The sequence below is a fragment of the Serinus canaria genome, chromosome 14, assembly GCF_022539315.1.
Source record: "Serinus canaria isolate serCan28SL12 chromosome 14, serCan2020, whole genome shotgun sequence".
NCBI classification, from domain to species: Eukaryota; Metazoa; Chordata; class Aves; order Passeriformes; family Fringillidae; genus Serinus; species Serinus canaria.
The window spans coordinates 10,951,389-10,968,906 of NC_066328.1; the positions used below are offsets into that span (position 1 = coordinate 10,951,389).

Sequence of the window (17,518 nt, forward strand, 5' to 3'; positions counted from 1 at the left end):
ATGGAGCAGAACTGCAGCAGGGCTAACTGCTGTTCAGCACTCTGAATGGCGCCATCTACTCTGCTGATGCTTAAAACCTGTCACTTCTTGTATTCCAACTGGTCAACTTTATAAAGTCCAGAACTGGAAGCACCTTACGTAAGCTGATTTTCTAATACTGCATCCATTCTAATTATTCCTGTTATTTAATATGCCAAAAGTTCCTGGAAGTGAATAGGAATACTAGGAAAATTACTCAGGTTTTGTTTTGCATATAACTTAATCTTTTTTAAAAGCATTATCTAGTAGGTATTAGAGCATCTCCAAATTGTATCTCATGTCAGGGTCCCTGGCAGCTGAGGCCTGTAGATAGATGAATACAGGTAATCACTGTGTAAATTCCTTCTGCCTGATGGAATCCTCACCTTTAGAACTGAAAAACAGTAAGGTATTTCACTTTTTGCAGTGATGAAGTCTTTAAGTACTAAAAGCTGCACTGTTCACTCCATAGTGAATTCTTTCTTGCTGCACAGAAACATTCAAAAAAAACCAATATGTCATGTTTTCCATATAGAAGCTGTTACAGAATTCAGTGATAAAGCTAAGTCAGGAAGGGGTGGAGCAGCACCATCAGTGCCACTCATCCATGCTGGGACAGGGAGAACTTAACAAAACAAGGCTGAGTTTATGGAGTTAACCCATGCAGAGCCCCCAGTGCAGCTGATCCCCAGCAGGACAGGAGGGCACAGCCACTGCAACCCAGCTGCCACAGAGGCTGCACTGCAAAGAAATGAACAGCACAAAAAGGCAGGATTTATCTGGAGTGGCAGATGTGCCTGGCAGATAGCATCTGTATCTGAACAAGGGACTCTTTCCACATAAATCTTTAGGGGCTGCAGTGCTGGGCTATCTCCTCTCCACAGAACTTCTACCCCATGGTAGGTGGTTTTTACAACCTTCCAGAGCACCACGACACTGCCACTCTTCAACAGATCTAAAGGGCTCTTAAACACACCATTTAGCAGTTTTGATTATGGTTTCCAGAGTAGCTGATCTTTTTTATCTTCCTTTATTGGAGTAAATTATCTGTTCTCATAAGCTTTAAGCTGCTTAGAAATTGAGAGGGAGAAAGAGAAACTAAAGCAAATACAATTATTCATTTCTGATGGATACACACAATGTTCTGAGCAACCTTCTATGAACTCTAAAAATAGAAGTTCTGCAGTTCTAACCTATTTTAGAATATGCACATCCTAAAAAATGTTGTTATACCCTAAAATCCAGTTTTATTCCTTTTTCCAAACAAAAAGCCCATCTGAATTCATTTCTTGATGCTTAGTGACCCGTGACAGCAATTTGCAGACTTACTTTTGAAATGGCCTTATATGAGCTCAGATTCCCAAAGAGCTGAACAATCTAAACAGAAACCAAATGTGCAGTAATATAATTATTGTTAATAATTATGTTACATTAATAATTTTACATATTATTATACATTTAATAATAACAATGATAAATAACAACAACAAAAGGTCAAAACAGGAGGGAAAAAGCATCTGTTTAGCAAGTTGCCAGGAGGCCAGGGCAGTAAGCAGATTATCATGGCACAAGTGGGATCTGAATCACCAGGTAGCTGCTATGCAAATGATTTACCACGAAGATGGTGCTTACAGAATGAGAGGATAAACAAATGAGACAGGGGTTGCCAACATCTGTGGAACAATAACAAAGGTCACCCACCCACAGGAAGGAACTCTGAAGACAACATATATTCAGAATTTCTGGAAAAGCAGAGTGAGCAACATCAAAGGGGGACCAATGCAAAATGCAAAAATCAATTTCAGGAACACAGCTACCTCTCTACTCGTGCCACGTGCAACAGAAATGCACCCTTACAGTTCTTGAGAATGTAATCCTTTATTGCTGATTTAAAATACCAAAGAACAGCCTGAGCTATCCCACAGAAAAGTCACAAAGTAGAAGTGAAAGTGTGTCATGCTTGGAAGCCCTGTCATCATTTGGATGGGATACTGTGTGTGTCACATGAGCAAATAATGATGGGAGGTGCAGTGTTAATTGTAAGGGTGTCATCAGGGAGAGATAAAGAGGAAAACATTGGCCAAGCAGAAAGGAAACTCAAGGGGTATTTTAAGAAATCAGGAAATGTACATAAGAATTCATGCATGGAGAGAAGAAATGTTAAAGGAAAAAACATCGGTCCAAGAGAAGGCAATTACCTGGAGCTGGAAATGGGTTCACAGCACTCAAATTGTGCAGAATCAAGAAGGAGGAGGCAAGAGTTGGGTTATGTAAGTGAAAAAAATCTTGGGTTTATTTTAATTATTAATTATTGCTATGCTGCTATTAAAGCAAGTTATATAGCAAAGGCAAAAGGCTTAGAAAACCAAAACTTGTGCCTAATGAAATGTGAAATCAGCCAGACCAGAATGTTGGGTGACTACTCTTCCATGAGCTGACTAGCCATGAGTAGCAAACCCCCTGTTCCCTCTCTTTCAACTGACCTACTCTTGCTTTTTGATTTATACCTTTTAAAATATCCAACACAGGCTTATTACATCCAATGCTATTTTGTATCAATTATCCCTGTTGTTTGATCATGCCTTCTTTCACTGAATTAACCACATTACAAATGGAACCAGTATCAATTACAAACCTCTCCTGCCAAACTGGTCAATGGTTGCACCACAAAGACATAAATGACAGGGTTGGAAGGGGCCTGTTTTTCAGCCCAGCCCCCAGTATCAAGCAGGATTTTCTTCTCTACTCATGTTAAAAGCATTTTATCTGAGCTGTATCATTACATTATAAACAGCAGCAACTCAGCAACTGCATGAGAAAAGTATATTCCTACTTGCTTGCACTGTGGCATTTTTCCCTCTCACATCTAACCTGAGCTATTTAGTTTTACTTTTCTGTATAACCAGCCTAGAAGTCATTTGCTAATCCCTATGGCATGTATATAAGCTAGTAAGCCTAAAGAAATGTCATGTTACCCAGACTGAGAGGGAACAGCAATGTGACACTTCATTCTCCAGCACTTGAGAATTCTGTGTGCTCTCCTTGATGTACAACTAATTGTAGGTTTCTAATTTCCCAAAAAAAATTGTCATTCATTATTTCAAGTTTTAAGAATTAATCCATAAGTAATATTCAGCATGTCCCTTTCAAAAAGCACCTTTCAAACCCTGATGAGGAGCTGACAATCTACTAAGTTGTGGTTTATATATACATACAGCACTTCTGGCCATGATTTTTAGTTTGCTCAGTCTAGATCTGAAGCAAATCTGTGCTGCCCAGCAAAGCTCTGTGTCGGGCCCAGCCTTCCCCTAGACAGCACCAGGTTTCAGTCTGTAGGATTTGAGATCCTGTGGGAACTCAAGAGGACGTGACAAAGGCACAATTGTTTGGCATGTTCAGAGATTTACTTGTTGGCAACAGCTTTATTAGCTATGTACTTTACTAGCTATTAGTTTATAATGATACCACAGCTTGTGAAAACACACTGAGAGGTCAGAAAAACCAGGTACGCGCTATGTCACACATAGATGATAATAGAGCAAGGAGAGAAACCATGTGTTGCATAAACAAAAAAAATCTGCAGGGAAAAGAGACAGTGCTGCAGCTGGATGAAGGGTTGGTTTTTTAAGTCAAATAAAAGAATCCAAGCGTAGAATGGTCACGCTTCAAACTCTTACCCAACCTGCTCTGCAACTTAGTGCTGCATTATGAATGGAAATGTCTGAAAAAGCCTGACTGTAGCTATGGACTCTGTAATACAACTGAGCAGAACTTCATTTTTTTCTCATTATTTAAAGTTCATTTTATGGCTCTTCCCTAAAATAATCTTTGCCACCAAGTGCTGTCAGCTTCTTGTGCTGTGTTGCAAGAAGTTTTTTCTTAAGTACTTCATGGATATTGTTATCTAAATAAAACCACCTTCAGCTTTAATGGAGTGTAAGGAAATTGGCTTTTGGCCAAGTATGAGCACTCTAAAAGTGCTTCTACATGAATACCTTTCCTACTTTGCTGTTTCCCTGGTGAACTTAGGATGATTAAAGTTCTGAAGCACCAAAAAATGTGATGCCACAGTTTGTAACATGAATTTATCCACAGCACACACACAATTCTCTCTGTGGACTATCTATCAAACAGGAATGGGGGAAATTTCTGCTTTTGGGAGCTGCAGTGGTTTTACAATATTTGTAATGCTCATTTAAATACAAACTGTGGTCAGATAGAATAACTCTAGACAAGCGGGATGACCATTTTTAGACTTCACAGAACACTCAGAGTTGGAAGGGACCCACAAAGATCTAGTCCAAATAAATGGCCCTTATGGAGATCAAACCCACAATGTTGGTGTTAGCACCATGCTCTAAACAACTGAGCTAATCTCAGGTTTAGTGTTTTTCCGGTATTTATTTCATATACACCTGCTTATTTTTCCAATAAGGGATGCTACATTGGTGTTCATTTGCTATGGAATAAAGCTTCAGAATTTCTAAATATAAGACAAATTACTTTGAAAAAGGCAGCTCTCTGTTTTGGTTGGTGATATCAGTTGGAAACATACTTCAAAGGTAGTCCCTTTTCATTAGTCTGAGGAGTTTCCATATAAACAACAGAACAACCACAGGAAAAAATTCATTATGGGATAAATTATCAATCTGCAGTTCAAAAGCTCTTTCAAGTGATCCATTTTAAAGTTGTGTTAAATATAAGCATTCACATCCATTAACTGTAAGTGAAAGCAAATATCCTGGAGATTAATCAACTTTTTTAAAAAGGAAGCAGAATGGAACTCATAACCCATCACAAAATGAGGGTTATGTTTTAACACCTTTTCACAACACCAAAACAATCTCCAAATTCAAATTAAACGCTCAGAAACTTTTCTTCCTACCTGGTTATAAAAGCTGGCTTATGTTTTCCAGCACCATGAACACCTGTGCACTTTGCAGTACAGGAATTTTTAAATACTGATTGTTCAGGATATATGGCCTATAAAAATGAAACCTCAAAGCTACATATTCTCACCCTGAGTTAAAAATAAAACCCACGCTCTTGAGTGAAGGCTGTTGACTGCACTTGCAGGGAATGGCACGGGCTCTGCAGCAGCCCTGCAGAACCCCAGCACCGATGACAAAACCATAACAAACCTGCACGCCCATGGATTTGAAGCAGTAAATCCGAAACCCAGGGACTACAAAGCGAGCTGGATCCAACAGCTCCGAGCACAACCTCTCACTTCTTGAAACTGGCTGTAAACAGGGGAAGGGAGGGGCCAGGCGCCTGCCAAGCCAAGCAGAAACTTGTGAGTAACTTAGAGAGGCAAAACAAGTGCAGCGCTAGCAGCGGCTCCCCGCGCGGTGCCGGGCGCTCTCCGGGCCAGCACCATGATCCCCGCCAGAGCCACGCCGGGGCCTGGCGGCCGCCTGGGTGCCTCGGGAGGGCGGCTGGGGGCAGCGGCACACGGGAATTAAAGGTGAGAGGCTGCGGAGCGCGGCGGGCGGGAGGGACGCGCGGTGCCGCTGCCCCGGCGGGCGGGCGAGCGGGGATCCAGCGCGATCCGGGGTGAGAACGGAGGATCCGGGCAGCGCTGGGGCCGCCGGAGCCGGGGCACTGTAAACAAGAGGCTGCTGCAGCCTGCACTTATGCAACAGAGGCGACCTGGGGCTGCAGGGCTGGCGGTGAGCGCGGACCGAGCGAGCGGCGCTCCGCAGCCTCCCCGCGCTCCTGCACGGGCACTCCTCGGAGCGGCCCCGGCACGGCAGAGCCGCCCTGGGAATGACAAAAGGCACGGGAATGTGAGCGGGGCCTGCGCTGCACTGCACAGCCAACAGGTTCAGTGCCTTCGCTGGGAATCAGCATTCAGCACCGGGGATTTGGGCTTCAGCCGCAGAAATACCTCACCTGGGAACTTAAAAGTCATCAAGAAGATTTTCCGAATAAGTATTTTAGTTTTGGGGTTTATTTTTGCTAATTTCAGAGGTAAATATTGTCATTTTCCTAAGATTACTGTTTAACAGAATGAATTGCCTGCCATTTCTGTCATTAAAACAGAATTGTTGTGTTTAACCACACTTGGAGGACGTAAAGAAAGAATAAGGGTAATGACTAAAACCATTTGTGAAACCAGACATCCCCCTGCTCTGTAAAATACAAAGCCTGGTAGCAAAGACTGTTGATCTTCTGAGACAATATACAGGCAAGTTATTCAGTAGCTGATGTAATTCAGTCTGGAGTAATCAAAGCTACATGCTTAAGGATAAACCTACATAATGGAATTACATGATTGTACCCATGCCTGTGCTTAGTCACCTTTGCACTCACCAGAATGCATATATTTGCAATATCTAGTTCCAGTCTGCTGCTTGGCTTGAATCGAGTCATAACAGTTCAATGAGATGTAGTTTTGGTTCCCTTCAACTGCGAAAAAAACAGCTTTTCTTTTTCTTTCTTAAAATCTTAAACCAACAGATGCTTCCTGAAAACAAACAGGGTTGTTATCGGTGCTCAGAAATAGAATGAGGATAGAAAGACAACATAAAGACATGATATGGTCCACTCAACACAACAGTATAGCTGAAAGAACTGATGTGAGAAAATGAACCCAAAAAAGTCAAGTTTTCCCACAAAGGTGAAAACAACCTTTGAAAACAATAGAATTTCTGGTGCTGCCACAGAAGCCACTTCTCTGAGGAAATCCAACATAGGACAGTGGAATAAAAATTTGCTTGTCCAGCTAAAATTACTGTATTTTTAGCCTGATTTTTTGGCTCAGCTTATGTTATTTGGAAGAAAAATGCACACAAAACAACTACAGTGGGAAATAACACATGGAAGTTGACACAATTTTGGGACAAGTTTTAGTACAATGGCTGAAGAGTCAGAGGATTAGCACCGGGGAGATGCAGTCACGTACCCATGTGCTCACAGACCCCACACAGTATAATTTAGCCATCTGGTTCGTGGAGTATAGCATGTTGTCTAGTAGCATTTATTTTCATTGCACAATGTTTATTGTGGATTGATTAAATCTTGCTCTCCCTCTGGAAAGAATCCAGGTACGTGTACTTACACTTTGCTATGGGTGCTGACAGAGGAGCACACAAAACCACAAGAGTATGTGACAGGCAGAGTACGTGACATGGGGAATCACCTGCTGCACCAGCTCTGCACTGCCCCTGAAATGGGCTGCCATCAATAACAACCACGATTTTAAGGCTGTGCCTGTTTTGAGTTGTAGTTCAGAGATTATTCCTCGTTCCTGCATTTTGGAAAGCGACTTTAGACGGCTGCTTTGAAGTTCACTTGGTTTCAGTTAAAATGCTGTCTCTACTGACGATAAAGCAAAGATGGCTGGGCCACAACTGCTGATAGTAGCATACTTTTTAAAGAATTCGAGCTATTTTGAGAGGAAATGATAGCTGATTCTTGCCTTTTGGAAAGTCAGGCTGCCCTGATATTAGGTTCCCTGGACTACAGAGGTCCATTGTTTTTTTGAAACAAAATGGTTATTAGGTTGGAAGTCTGAATACAAACTGACCTATTTAAAAAAAAAAAAACCAAAAAAAAACCAACACAAAAAAACCACAACAAAAGCACCCCCCCTTACACCTCATTTCCCAGTATCCTCTAGTCTCTGTCAATTTTATCAGTGATCCAATACACATCCACCATACTGCCTTGGTGTGCCTCCTAAGGAACTTTTTTTTAAGGTAAGGCTTATTTAAGATGTTAGGAGATCTCTATTTCCCATCATACACTGAAGATTTGTGATTCAGTTTATATCCTTCCACTCTTCAGTAGTTACCCCTATGTACTTTTAACTACATCAAGAGTACTGTTTGACAATTTTCAAAAAATGCATTAGTATTCATATATACATCAGTACTTAATGCTAGTTAAAAATTTACTTCTGTTGAGTGTCCTGTATCAACTAATTTCCCTCTAGTTTCATTTAAATCAAAACTGCATAACATGTATTAGTCTAATGAAATTCAATAACAGTTTACTTTCTTCTAGACTAACAGTTATGTCTGTTCTTCAGTTATGTCACATGTAGAATCTTGAAGTTCAAAATGTTTTCTTCACAGTACTTTGCATTTCATTTCCAATGTAATATTTTAACAACACTTTCATTATTTCTCTCTCTACAGAAAAGCTGGTAACCAGCAAAGACGACACAAAAGCTAAAATCACTATGTGGAGCTGTGAAGCCTTAATCAACAGTACTGAGAACAGTGAGGACCAGCATCTCTGCCATGACTTCGACCTTGTGCTTTCCATCTTTTCCCTTCTCTACCTCATTATATGTTTCCCAATTGGCCTTTGTTACAATGGCCTGCTGGTCCTAGTTAACCTCTACAACAAAGCTACTATGACTATGCCAGATGTTTACTTTGTCAACATCGCCATTGCCGGCCTCATCATCAACACTCTGGCACCAATGTACCTGCTGGGTCTTGCCAATACAAAATGGGCCATCTGGAATTCCAACAATGAAGTTTATATTACCTTCCTTATTTTATTCAACGTCTCATCATTAGTTACCATGTACTCTACCACACTGCTCAGTCTGGACTACTACATCGAGCGAGCCCTGCCCAGGACTTACATGTCCAGTGTGTACAACACCAAACACGTCTGTGGGTTCATCTGGGGCGGGGCCATGCTCACAAGCTTTTCATCTCTCCTGTTCTATGTCTGCAACCACGTGTCCACCAAAATAATCGAGTGTTCCAAGATGCAGAACCAGGAGGCAGCAGATGCCATCATGGTGTTCATCGGGTACGTCGTTCCCGCCATCGCCGTTCTCTACGCGCTGACGCTGATCCTGCGGATCCGCAAGGAGGCCACGCCACTGGATCAGGACACTGGGCGCTTGGATCCCTCAGTGCACAGGCTGCTGATTGCCACAGTCTGCACACAGTTCACCCTCTGGACACCCTATTACGTTATTCTCTTGGTAAGCACGTTTACTAACCTACGAGGAAGAATTCCAGATGTAAATTCCATTCAAATATTACACTTTGCCACGATTCTGTCAAAATTCCTGGCTTTTTCCAGCAGCTTTGTCATGCCTCTGCTCTACAGATACATAAACAAAAACTTTCCCAACAAATTACGACGTTTGCTTAAAAAGATACACTGTGGGAACCAGGGGTGTTCTCACGAGCGCACAGTGGTACAGCAGGTCATGACATAGGTGTGACACAACCCCTGGTGCTCTGCGATGGCAGCACTGGCTGCTCAGTGCTGGGACTGTGACGCTGCTGTGCTGGCACTCAGAGACATGTGAGAGTCCCAACCAAGAGGCTGGAAGGAGCTTCCATTGCAGTTGAATGCAAGAGTCTTAATTTTCCAGTAGTTGTTTGCTGAAGTGGTGTGAGGCTCTGTGTGCTGCATTACCTGTGACATCAGATACCTTCAGTGCACTGAACTGCTGACAGAGGATAAACTCTGTTTTCATGGCTCTGATCTTCCTCTCTGAAGAAATCACTAAGCAGTTTATTGAAGTCTTGACTGAAGACACAGCACCTTGTATCTTGTATAGAAAAAGGTATTACCTTGTTTTCTGTACAAAGAAGTGATAGTGCTATCCTTGATGAAGTAAATAGCATTTTTCAATGAAGATTCTATAGTTGATCTTTACTGAAGATCATATTACCCAATTATACATGTCCAAATAGTAAATGTTAATTATAAATTAAATTATTTAATTTCTTTCTCCATCACTGATTCCCCCTCTAAAAGAAGCCTAATTTACTTTTTTCAGAAATTATTTTCTCACACAAACTAACCTGTTTTAACATTTACGGTGAAGTGATTTTTCTTTTAGCTACAACAAATAACAAAAATGTGTTTTAGTTTTCCAGTGCTTTGTTTGTATCCTAAAACATTTCAGGAATTCAGAAATATTTATTAACTAATTCTGACGGAACTCAGAGATGTTTGTTCCACATACTAAAATGAAGGACACAGTGGTTTACAAAGTTAAATCAGAATTTAACTAGCAAGGATTGTCTGGCTAAGTGTTATGGTCCACATATGTTCATGTAACAAGAGTAATTATCTTAAAAAATAAATATGTTTATGATTAACATTTTGTATTTCCAAGGGATATGTTTGCAACAAATAAATTAAACTCTCTTTAATCTAGGTCATCACTGGAGGTTTGGAAACAATATAAAATTCCTCAATACAGGAATCCCAGTCAGCATCAGCTCTTTGCTGACCTCTCAAAAAAGCCTTCCATTGGTATTCTTGGATACACAGTAAAGAATTTCACTGATTATATGAAATACATGAGAAACACAGACATGGTGCAGGATGCACATACACAGTTACAACAAGCTACAAAGCACTGACCCAAAAACTACCTGTTCTTGTGCTACTGTTGCATTATTGACAGGAGGGGACAGGAGGGGGGTGCAAGTGGAGCTGATGTTCTCCCACTGGTGTGGGGCCCCAAGACATTTTTGTCACTTGACTCATGCTACAGCATCATTTTATTGCTTAATCTGTCACAGCACAACTCAAATTCCACATGACATCATTTAAAAAAATGTGACTTTTCAAGCTTCTGGTATAGAAAAAAACATGGAGCAAGATCAGAACTGAACCTTCCCATTGCTTAGAGCACAATCTGGTCTGATAACTGGTCCCAGTCTGTCAGCAGAGACACATACTGAAGTTCTATGTGAAAAGAACTTTCTGAGGAACAGATCTTTCAGATTTTTTCCCATCAAGCAATTTCTTCCCTTAGTCATCTTTGCTTATCTTCTTTATATACAACCATCTCTAAGTTATCAACATCCTGGTGGAAGATTTTCCATTAACCTTTTTTTTTAAGAGCTTTTCATGTTTTATTGAATATTTTAAACCCTTAAAGCCTACAGAGTAAATAATCTATTTCTGTGGTGTTTTCAGTTTTAGCCTGTTGATGAAAACCATGTTAAGGACTTAAGCTGTTCCTTATTGCTGTGTGCAACTCATTCTTTAGTGCCTCTCTGCTGACACACATGATACTGGCTGCTTTCTTGGTTTTGTCCACCTTGAGAGATTTTCTATGAATATCTGCACATCTTGAGCACTCAAGCTCACTTTCACACAGAAGTGCTTAAGAAAAAAATCTTTCCTTACAGCTGTCAAGCAAACAGACTCCTTCTTCCCATCTGAGGAAAATTAGGTTTCTTAATGCACCACATGAAATCTCTCACGTAAAATCTGTTAAAGAAATTCTGTGCCATTATGCAGGAGGAGTTCCAGCAGGGAGGAACTGGCTTATCTGGTGTGAATAGAGGCTTTCAGAACTGGGACACTGCCAGAACAGTGCAGCTGAGCAGGCAACTTTAAGTGCAATTTCAACTTCCATGTTGCTTCCTTACTTCCATTTCCTCCTTCTCTTAAGACATCTTATTTTCTGTCTCTAAAAGAACTGTTGCCTATATTTCTGTTCCTTTCTCTCAGTGTTAAATTCTCAGTTTCAGATCATAGCTCTTGTGTCATTTCTCTTTATTATTTTTCACTTCTCTGCACAATTTAACTCTCATTTCTCTCCCATCCCTGCTTGTCTTGCACACCTGGTACCGTTCAATGCTCATGTTTACTTCATCACACTGACTCCTTTATGATGATCCAAATCTTACTCAGTGATTCAACATTACAAATTTATGTAGTAAAATGGAAGCTGCTATTTAAGAGATGTATAAAGACAGATTTTTATGGAACTTACCCGTGGGGCATCCAATCTGATTTTTTCCTAATCTGTTTTACTGCAACAGAGCTATGGATGTTTGTCTGTATACTTGATAAACACTAAATGTGATGGCAATCATAGATACAAAAACTTGGATAATTTAATGAACAAGACTGCTATCCACTCAACCTCTTAGAAAAGTTAATTTGATTTATTAGTTGCCTCAAAGAAACTGTGCTGTGGATCTGCCTTGCTGCTGTTCTCCTGAGGGAATTCTGAACTTAACTGCAGCACCCTTACCTTTATCTCTTAAAAATCATCATCTCAAAAAGAGAGATCTTTGCAGTGTTTATATAAAGAACAGTAGAGGAGCAAGTGCAGTAAAATACTTAAGGAAATACAAGGTATCATAAATAAGGAAGAACTTTTATGGACAAACGTTTAATACACAAAGTTCTTGAGAACAGGCCTTTCCATTTCAAATACCTGAAGGTTGCTGGTGACTGTAAATAGGGGCTTATCTATTACACATTTAAATAGATATGAATAAAAATACTGTATATGTGCAAGATAAAAATCAGCCTACTGATGTAAAAAGAATCTGCAAAGAGTTTATTAAATTATTTCTAAAAGTGTGTCATTTAAATGTAAACCTCTGAACAGGAAGGTGTACTGTATTCTTCTGTATGTATATAATGTGTACTAGAAAGTAAGCACTAGTTAAGTGCCATTATTAACAGTGTTATTTTCTCACAAAATTAAACTTAATATTTGAATTGATTTACGGCTTACAGCCCTCTTGCTGAACTGCTAATTAAGTCAAATCAATGAACTAAAAAAATGTCATGCTCTGCTTCTGTCTGAGTTTTTAACACAGCTAGCTCAAGACAGGTCCTTGTTGACCAACTTAGTAGAGGTCTTAGTTTCAAAAGTTTACATTTCAGAATCAAATTTTGTTGGTCTAAGAAGATTCAATGAAAGAAGGTGATCAGACACTATAAAATTCCTGGTTCTGTTACAATAAAGAGATGTGGACTCCAATATCATGTCCAAATACTATAGAAAAGGACTTTATGGAAAGCTCCATAAAGGAAGTATTGACTCATAATACATTCTCAATAAAAAGTGTTCAAGTGTTCATGGTCAATAAAATGTGTGATTTTTTATTTGCTTTCTTGATAAAAACCTGTTGTAGACAAAGCTAAACCTATGTGGCTTCACAGAATCAAAACATAACAAATTGCACGACTTGGATGTCAAATTTCCAGGCCTTAATTTGACATTATTAAAATCTCATTTTTCATCAGCATGAAGTTGGCTGGGAATGAAAGCTGAAAGGCACATACCCCACTTGACTTTTTCCAGAATAAAGAATCCTGCAGTTAATGAGGCAGAGTAACAGTGCACCTGGAGATCAATGCAAACATTGGCCACATCCTGACAACTTCCTTTCCTTTGTGCTGCCACAATCAGCTTCCTGCAGAAATTCTCTTGGTTCTCAGAACAACATAGTAAAATAACCCACACCTCTGGCATCCCAAAGAAAACACAGTTTTAAGAATCCAAGATACCTTGAAACACATTCATGGCAATAACCACTGCACATAGCCAAAAGATAACTCCCCATGGATCAGTTCATTTACCCTACATATATGAAAATTTTTTCTTGGCCATGCTTTCAAAATTATTCACTTGTTCCCTTTTGGTGTTTTGTGAAGTGTAGGAAGACAGTAGTAACAGCAAGCTCTATTTAAAATTATTATTGGTAAACTCTTAAAAAACCCTCAGTCCAAGGCACTTCTAAGTTTTAAGTCTCAGTCAGATATAAATGAAAAGGGCAACTGTCAGAGTGGAAGTTGCAATATTCCAACATTTAATCAAAGCCTAGTGTCTGACAGGATGCCCTTAATTCCAGACAGTGCTTCCAAGGGTGTTCTCTTTAGGAGAGCCAGCATCTCTAAAGAAGTACAGAGCAGTGATTTCTGATCCTTCATTCCACAGAGCTTTTAGACACAACCAACAAAAAGGCTGTTTCTCAGCTGGATTGGTAAAACCCCTCATATACAACACAGACTGAAGGATCTCCAGTGAGAACAGTTAGTTACTAAGCAGCGAGTTCACAAGCTCACAGGTTTTTGAAGAATGAAAAACTACATAAATGCAAATAAAAAGGGCTGATCAGGTACAACAAAGTCAAGATATTTACACCAGTACAAACCAGGCTGACATGGCACCTGAATCTGCCATTATCTGTCAATACAGAGACATCACACAAGTCAACCAAATTTTGGAGCACTCACAAAAAATACTCAACTACTATATAATAGGAGAATATTTTCCCAAGGTTGTGAAGAAAATACAACACTGTTACCACAAACCTCAGAAGGAAGTTTAATTACCTCTGTACCTTTTTTTTCCTTGTTTAAGATTCAATTAAATTGTTTTTGTGCTGTGGGTATGTGCATCAGTAATGCCCCGTTTATCACTGCTTAATAAAAATGAAAGCAGCCCAGTGTCTGGGCTGGAGACCTCGTGAGCTTCACTGCAGCAGCACAGGACTGGTGAGACCCAAGAAAAGCAGAACCTGCCCAAGTGCCACTCTCGGTTCCACTGTTTGCTGAGGACTCAGAGGAATTGATTCTTGCCTAAGTTTCTGCAGCTGTGAAGTGCTCAACGCACTGATGAATCCTGAACATCTGCTCCTAAATTAATTTCTGTAGTCTCTTAATAAGCAAAAACTTGTGTATTTCTTGAGTAACTTGTGCAATACTTTTTCCAAGTGAAAGCAATCTAGTGGTACAGACTGCCATGGCAACAAATCTGAAGTGTGAAATGTTTCCTCTGTTGAATTCCTTAAGTTTTCCATTATATATCAAAACACTTTGACATATGCTGACTACATTCTTTTTCCATCAGGAGAGCAGAGGATCTATTATCTCCTTTGTCATCCCACTTTCTTCCCACCAAATCCTTCCCTCACCTTGAAATTCCATGAGATTTCCTTATATTCCTTCCTTCTAAAGATTTTTAAAATTACATCGGCAAGAATTGTCAAAAACATTCACATTCTGCAGCAAGCAGATTTTCCATATTATTACAAATCATGGCAGTAAAAGATTTTAAAACACAGGATTCACATCAGAGTATTTACAAATTAAGTATAAAAACATACTCTAAAAACTCTTTCTATCAAAAGTTCTTTAAAGCAAGATTTATAACCAGAAGCGAATCCTTTTTATCCAGTTTAAAAAGTACTTGCACGCTTTTTCTGCTTTTCTTAAATACATTCATTATCCCAGAGGTGCTGCCACTAGCACTGATGGGCTCAGCTTGGCCAGTGGCAGGTCCACCTTGGGGTCTGCTGGAATGGGATCTGTTGGACATGGAGAAGTTTCTGGCAGCTTCTCCCAGAGGCCACCCCAGTAGCCCCTCCCTGCTGCTGCTATCCAAACCTTGCCATGCAAACCCAGTACAATTACTGAGTACAAACTGAAATGAAAAGGCTAATTTTAGCCCTCCCTCCACATTTGCAAATTTAAGCTAAAATTGATCATGAAATCGCTAGGATTTCTGCACTATTTCTTATCTCCAAAACCTTTAAAAGTCATTTTGAAATGAATTCTGGAATTGGTTTATCAAAGCTGTTTTAGAAACTCCATCTGGTGGTCACTGGCAGAATGTTCCTGCAGTAGTTCCCAAAAGCAGTAAGATCAGTAAAATTAGTCAGATTTAAATTAATCTTTAGGGGGAAAAAAAAAAATCCCAGTCCCAGTTTCTGGTTAAACACAGCTTTGTACAGCTGGTCCTGCCTGCAGGAGTGAGGATATTGCTACAAGTATTTAGAGGAAACAAAATTAACCTCAACTTGGACACCAGCTGCTGGTGTGAGAGGCAGGTAAGAGATAATTCTGTTGCAAGAAACAAATCTCAACAATGGTTGATTTTGGTTTTGAACCTGACAGAAGGATATTTAACCATGTTACTAGGTCTGACTATTTGCAAAGAAGTAACATTTCTTAAAAAGCACGTGTTCCTTGTATTGCTTCATGAAACATCTGTTACTAGTCATTGTGGTTGACAAGATGCTCAAAGACCAAAGGAAGTGCCATTCCCATTCAGCTCCAGAGCACTGTAATTCTTTCTAATTAAGTATGGTTTCACTAGTTCACAATGAAATAGATTTCTAAATTAATTAACAGGGAAGTCTGATATTTTTCAGGTCCAGCCTATGTGCTATTAAATAACCATTTCAGCACCTGCAGTGCTATGCAGAGACCAGCTCTCTTATTGAAACTTGCTATTAGAAAAAGCTTTTTCCCACCCTTTAGTAGAATATTATTTTGAAATACAGGCAATTTTTGAGCTCTTGTAGCTAAGTTGCAAAGATGATTTACCTGTATTGAGGAATTTGAGACTGATAGAAACATTACTGTATAGCAATAATAATAAAACACTGTTTATAAAACTACTTACATTACAAACAATGCTCAAATAAGCCAATAATAAAACCACTAATAGTGAACCACAGGCAAGGAACCCTGAGATGTGAAGGCAGCAATCATACTAAGCATGGCTGTTCTAGGAAAAAAGGAAGAAATGTTTATTTACAACTAGCTTCTGAGGTGCAGATAATCATTAATAACCAGTGCTTATGGATAAACATCAGCAGCTTGGGCTTCTTAACCCCATCCAAGCACAGAGAGTAAGACCATCAAATTTTACAAATTCACATAGCTCCCTGTACCTTATAAATAAGCATAAGCATCTGAACTCCATTTTAAAAACCATACTTAGAAAATCCCTTCCTAAACCAACATGCAGGGAATATAATATAACAAAGCCATGGGAGGCTTTTTTTGTTCTAAAATGAACCCATAAACAAAATTCCTTTAACTTCCCTCCAACTAGCAATTCTTGGTTCTCTGGACAACTTCCCTCATGTTTAGGGGTTTGGTAGGTTTGGGTTTTTTGGAGGAGGGGTGTCCTTTTTCATGTCCAATGTTTTAATCAAGGACACAAATTTGCTTGCTGTCAAGTAAGCCTAAACATATATAAAACTAACAGCAAGGCCTTTCACAAGAACAGTTTTACAGTGTGACTGGTAACTGTGCATCAGTGAGGCAAAAGCCTTAGAACAGATATTCCTCTCCAAAATAAGGGGAGTTTTGAGGTATTGCATTAATGTAAGTGATTTTAATGTCTTAAAATGCCACAAAGAAAAGCTTCCAACATTTAAGCTCAGACAAACAGAGTCAAAGCAATCTTTGACTAACACAGCGGCTTATATCCCACACTCAAGACATTTTTTTCTTACATGACAACAATAGAGGAAAAATTAAGGTGGAAATACATGACAGTTGATGAAAAACATCTTTGAAACAAAATTGCAGTGTATTGCCTGATTCAAAATTCCAGTAACAAAGCAACTGCTTTTCATCACAATACACTGGGGTATAGGCAATAACAGTCATTTAATATTCCAAAACAATCCTATCTTTCTACAAAGGGATGGTTTTCCTAATACCATTACATCCAAAAGGCAAGAAAAGATACATTAACCAAGAGAAGAAGACAACAGTGTGGTCTGACAATAAACTTTGGGCTCCTCATGCAGGATTAGCTCCCAAACAATAATCAGTACCCCAGAGAATCCAGTCCAGTCCTTGGACTAACTGCAGGCTGCTGCAGCCTCTGCTCTCCAGGATGAATCTGTGATCACCCTGGGGCTGTCTGATGCAGCACCAAGCAAACACGAGCTCTAATGCTCAACTGAGCGTTGCAGCTCTTTGCTGAACAGCTGATCAGGATTGTTCA

The 17,518-nt window shown here is 39.7% G+C and overlaps 2 protein-coding genes across 6 annotated transcripts in view; one reads left to right on the top strand and one right to left on the bottom strand.

Annotated features, from left to right (window-relative positions):
• GPR146 (G protein-coupled receptor 146) overlaps window positions 1–12,842 on the top strand; it is a 48,759-nt gene extending 35,917 nt beyond the window's left edge. For 2 of the 4 annotated variants that reach the window (XM_009091833.4, XM_018915895.3), the window contains one exon: window positions 8,163–12,842. In XM_009091833.4, coding sequence (XP_009090081.1) covers window positions 8,207–9,211 — 1,005 coding nt within the window. In that variant the 5' untranslated portion in view covers window positions 8,163–8,206 and the 3' untranslated portion in view covers window positions 9,212–12,842. Of the gene's footprint in view, window positions 1–1,559; window positions 2,289–5,337; window positions 5,486–8,162 lie in introns of those variants that run through there. The other 2 variants (XM_050980010.1, XM_009091832.4) reach the window with 2 other exon arrangements.
• Window positions 1–17,518, bottom strand: part of C14H7orf50 (chromosome 14 C7orf50 homolog) — a 119,706-nt gene that overhangs the window by 66,446 nt on the left and 35,742 nt on the right. Inside the window, exon 1 of one of the 2 annotated variants that reach the window (XM_050980012.1) lies at window positions 5,160–5,263. The exons of the other annotated variant lie outside the window; for it this stretch is intronic. Coding sequence (XP_050835969.1) covers window positions 5,160–5,171 — 12 coding nt within the window. The 5' untranslated portion in view covers window positions 5,172–5,263. Of the gene's footprint in view, window positions 1–5,159; window positions 5,264–17,518 lie in introns of those variants that run through there. 2 annotated transcript variants of the gene reach the window in all.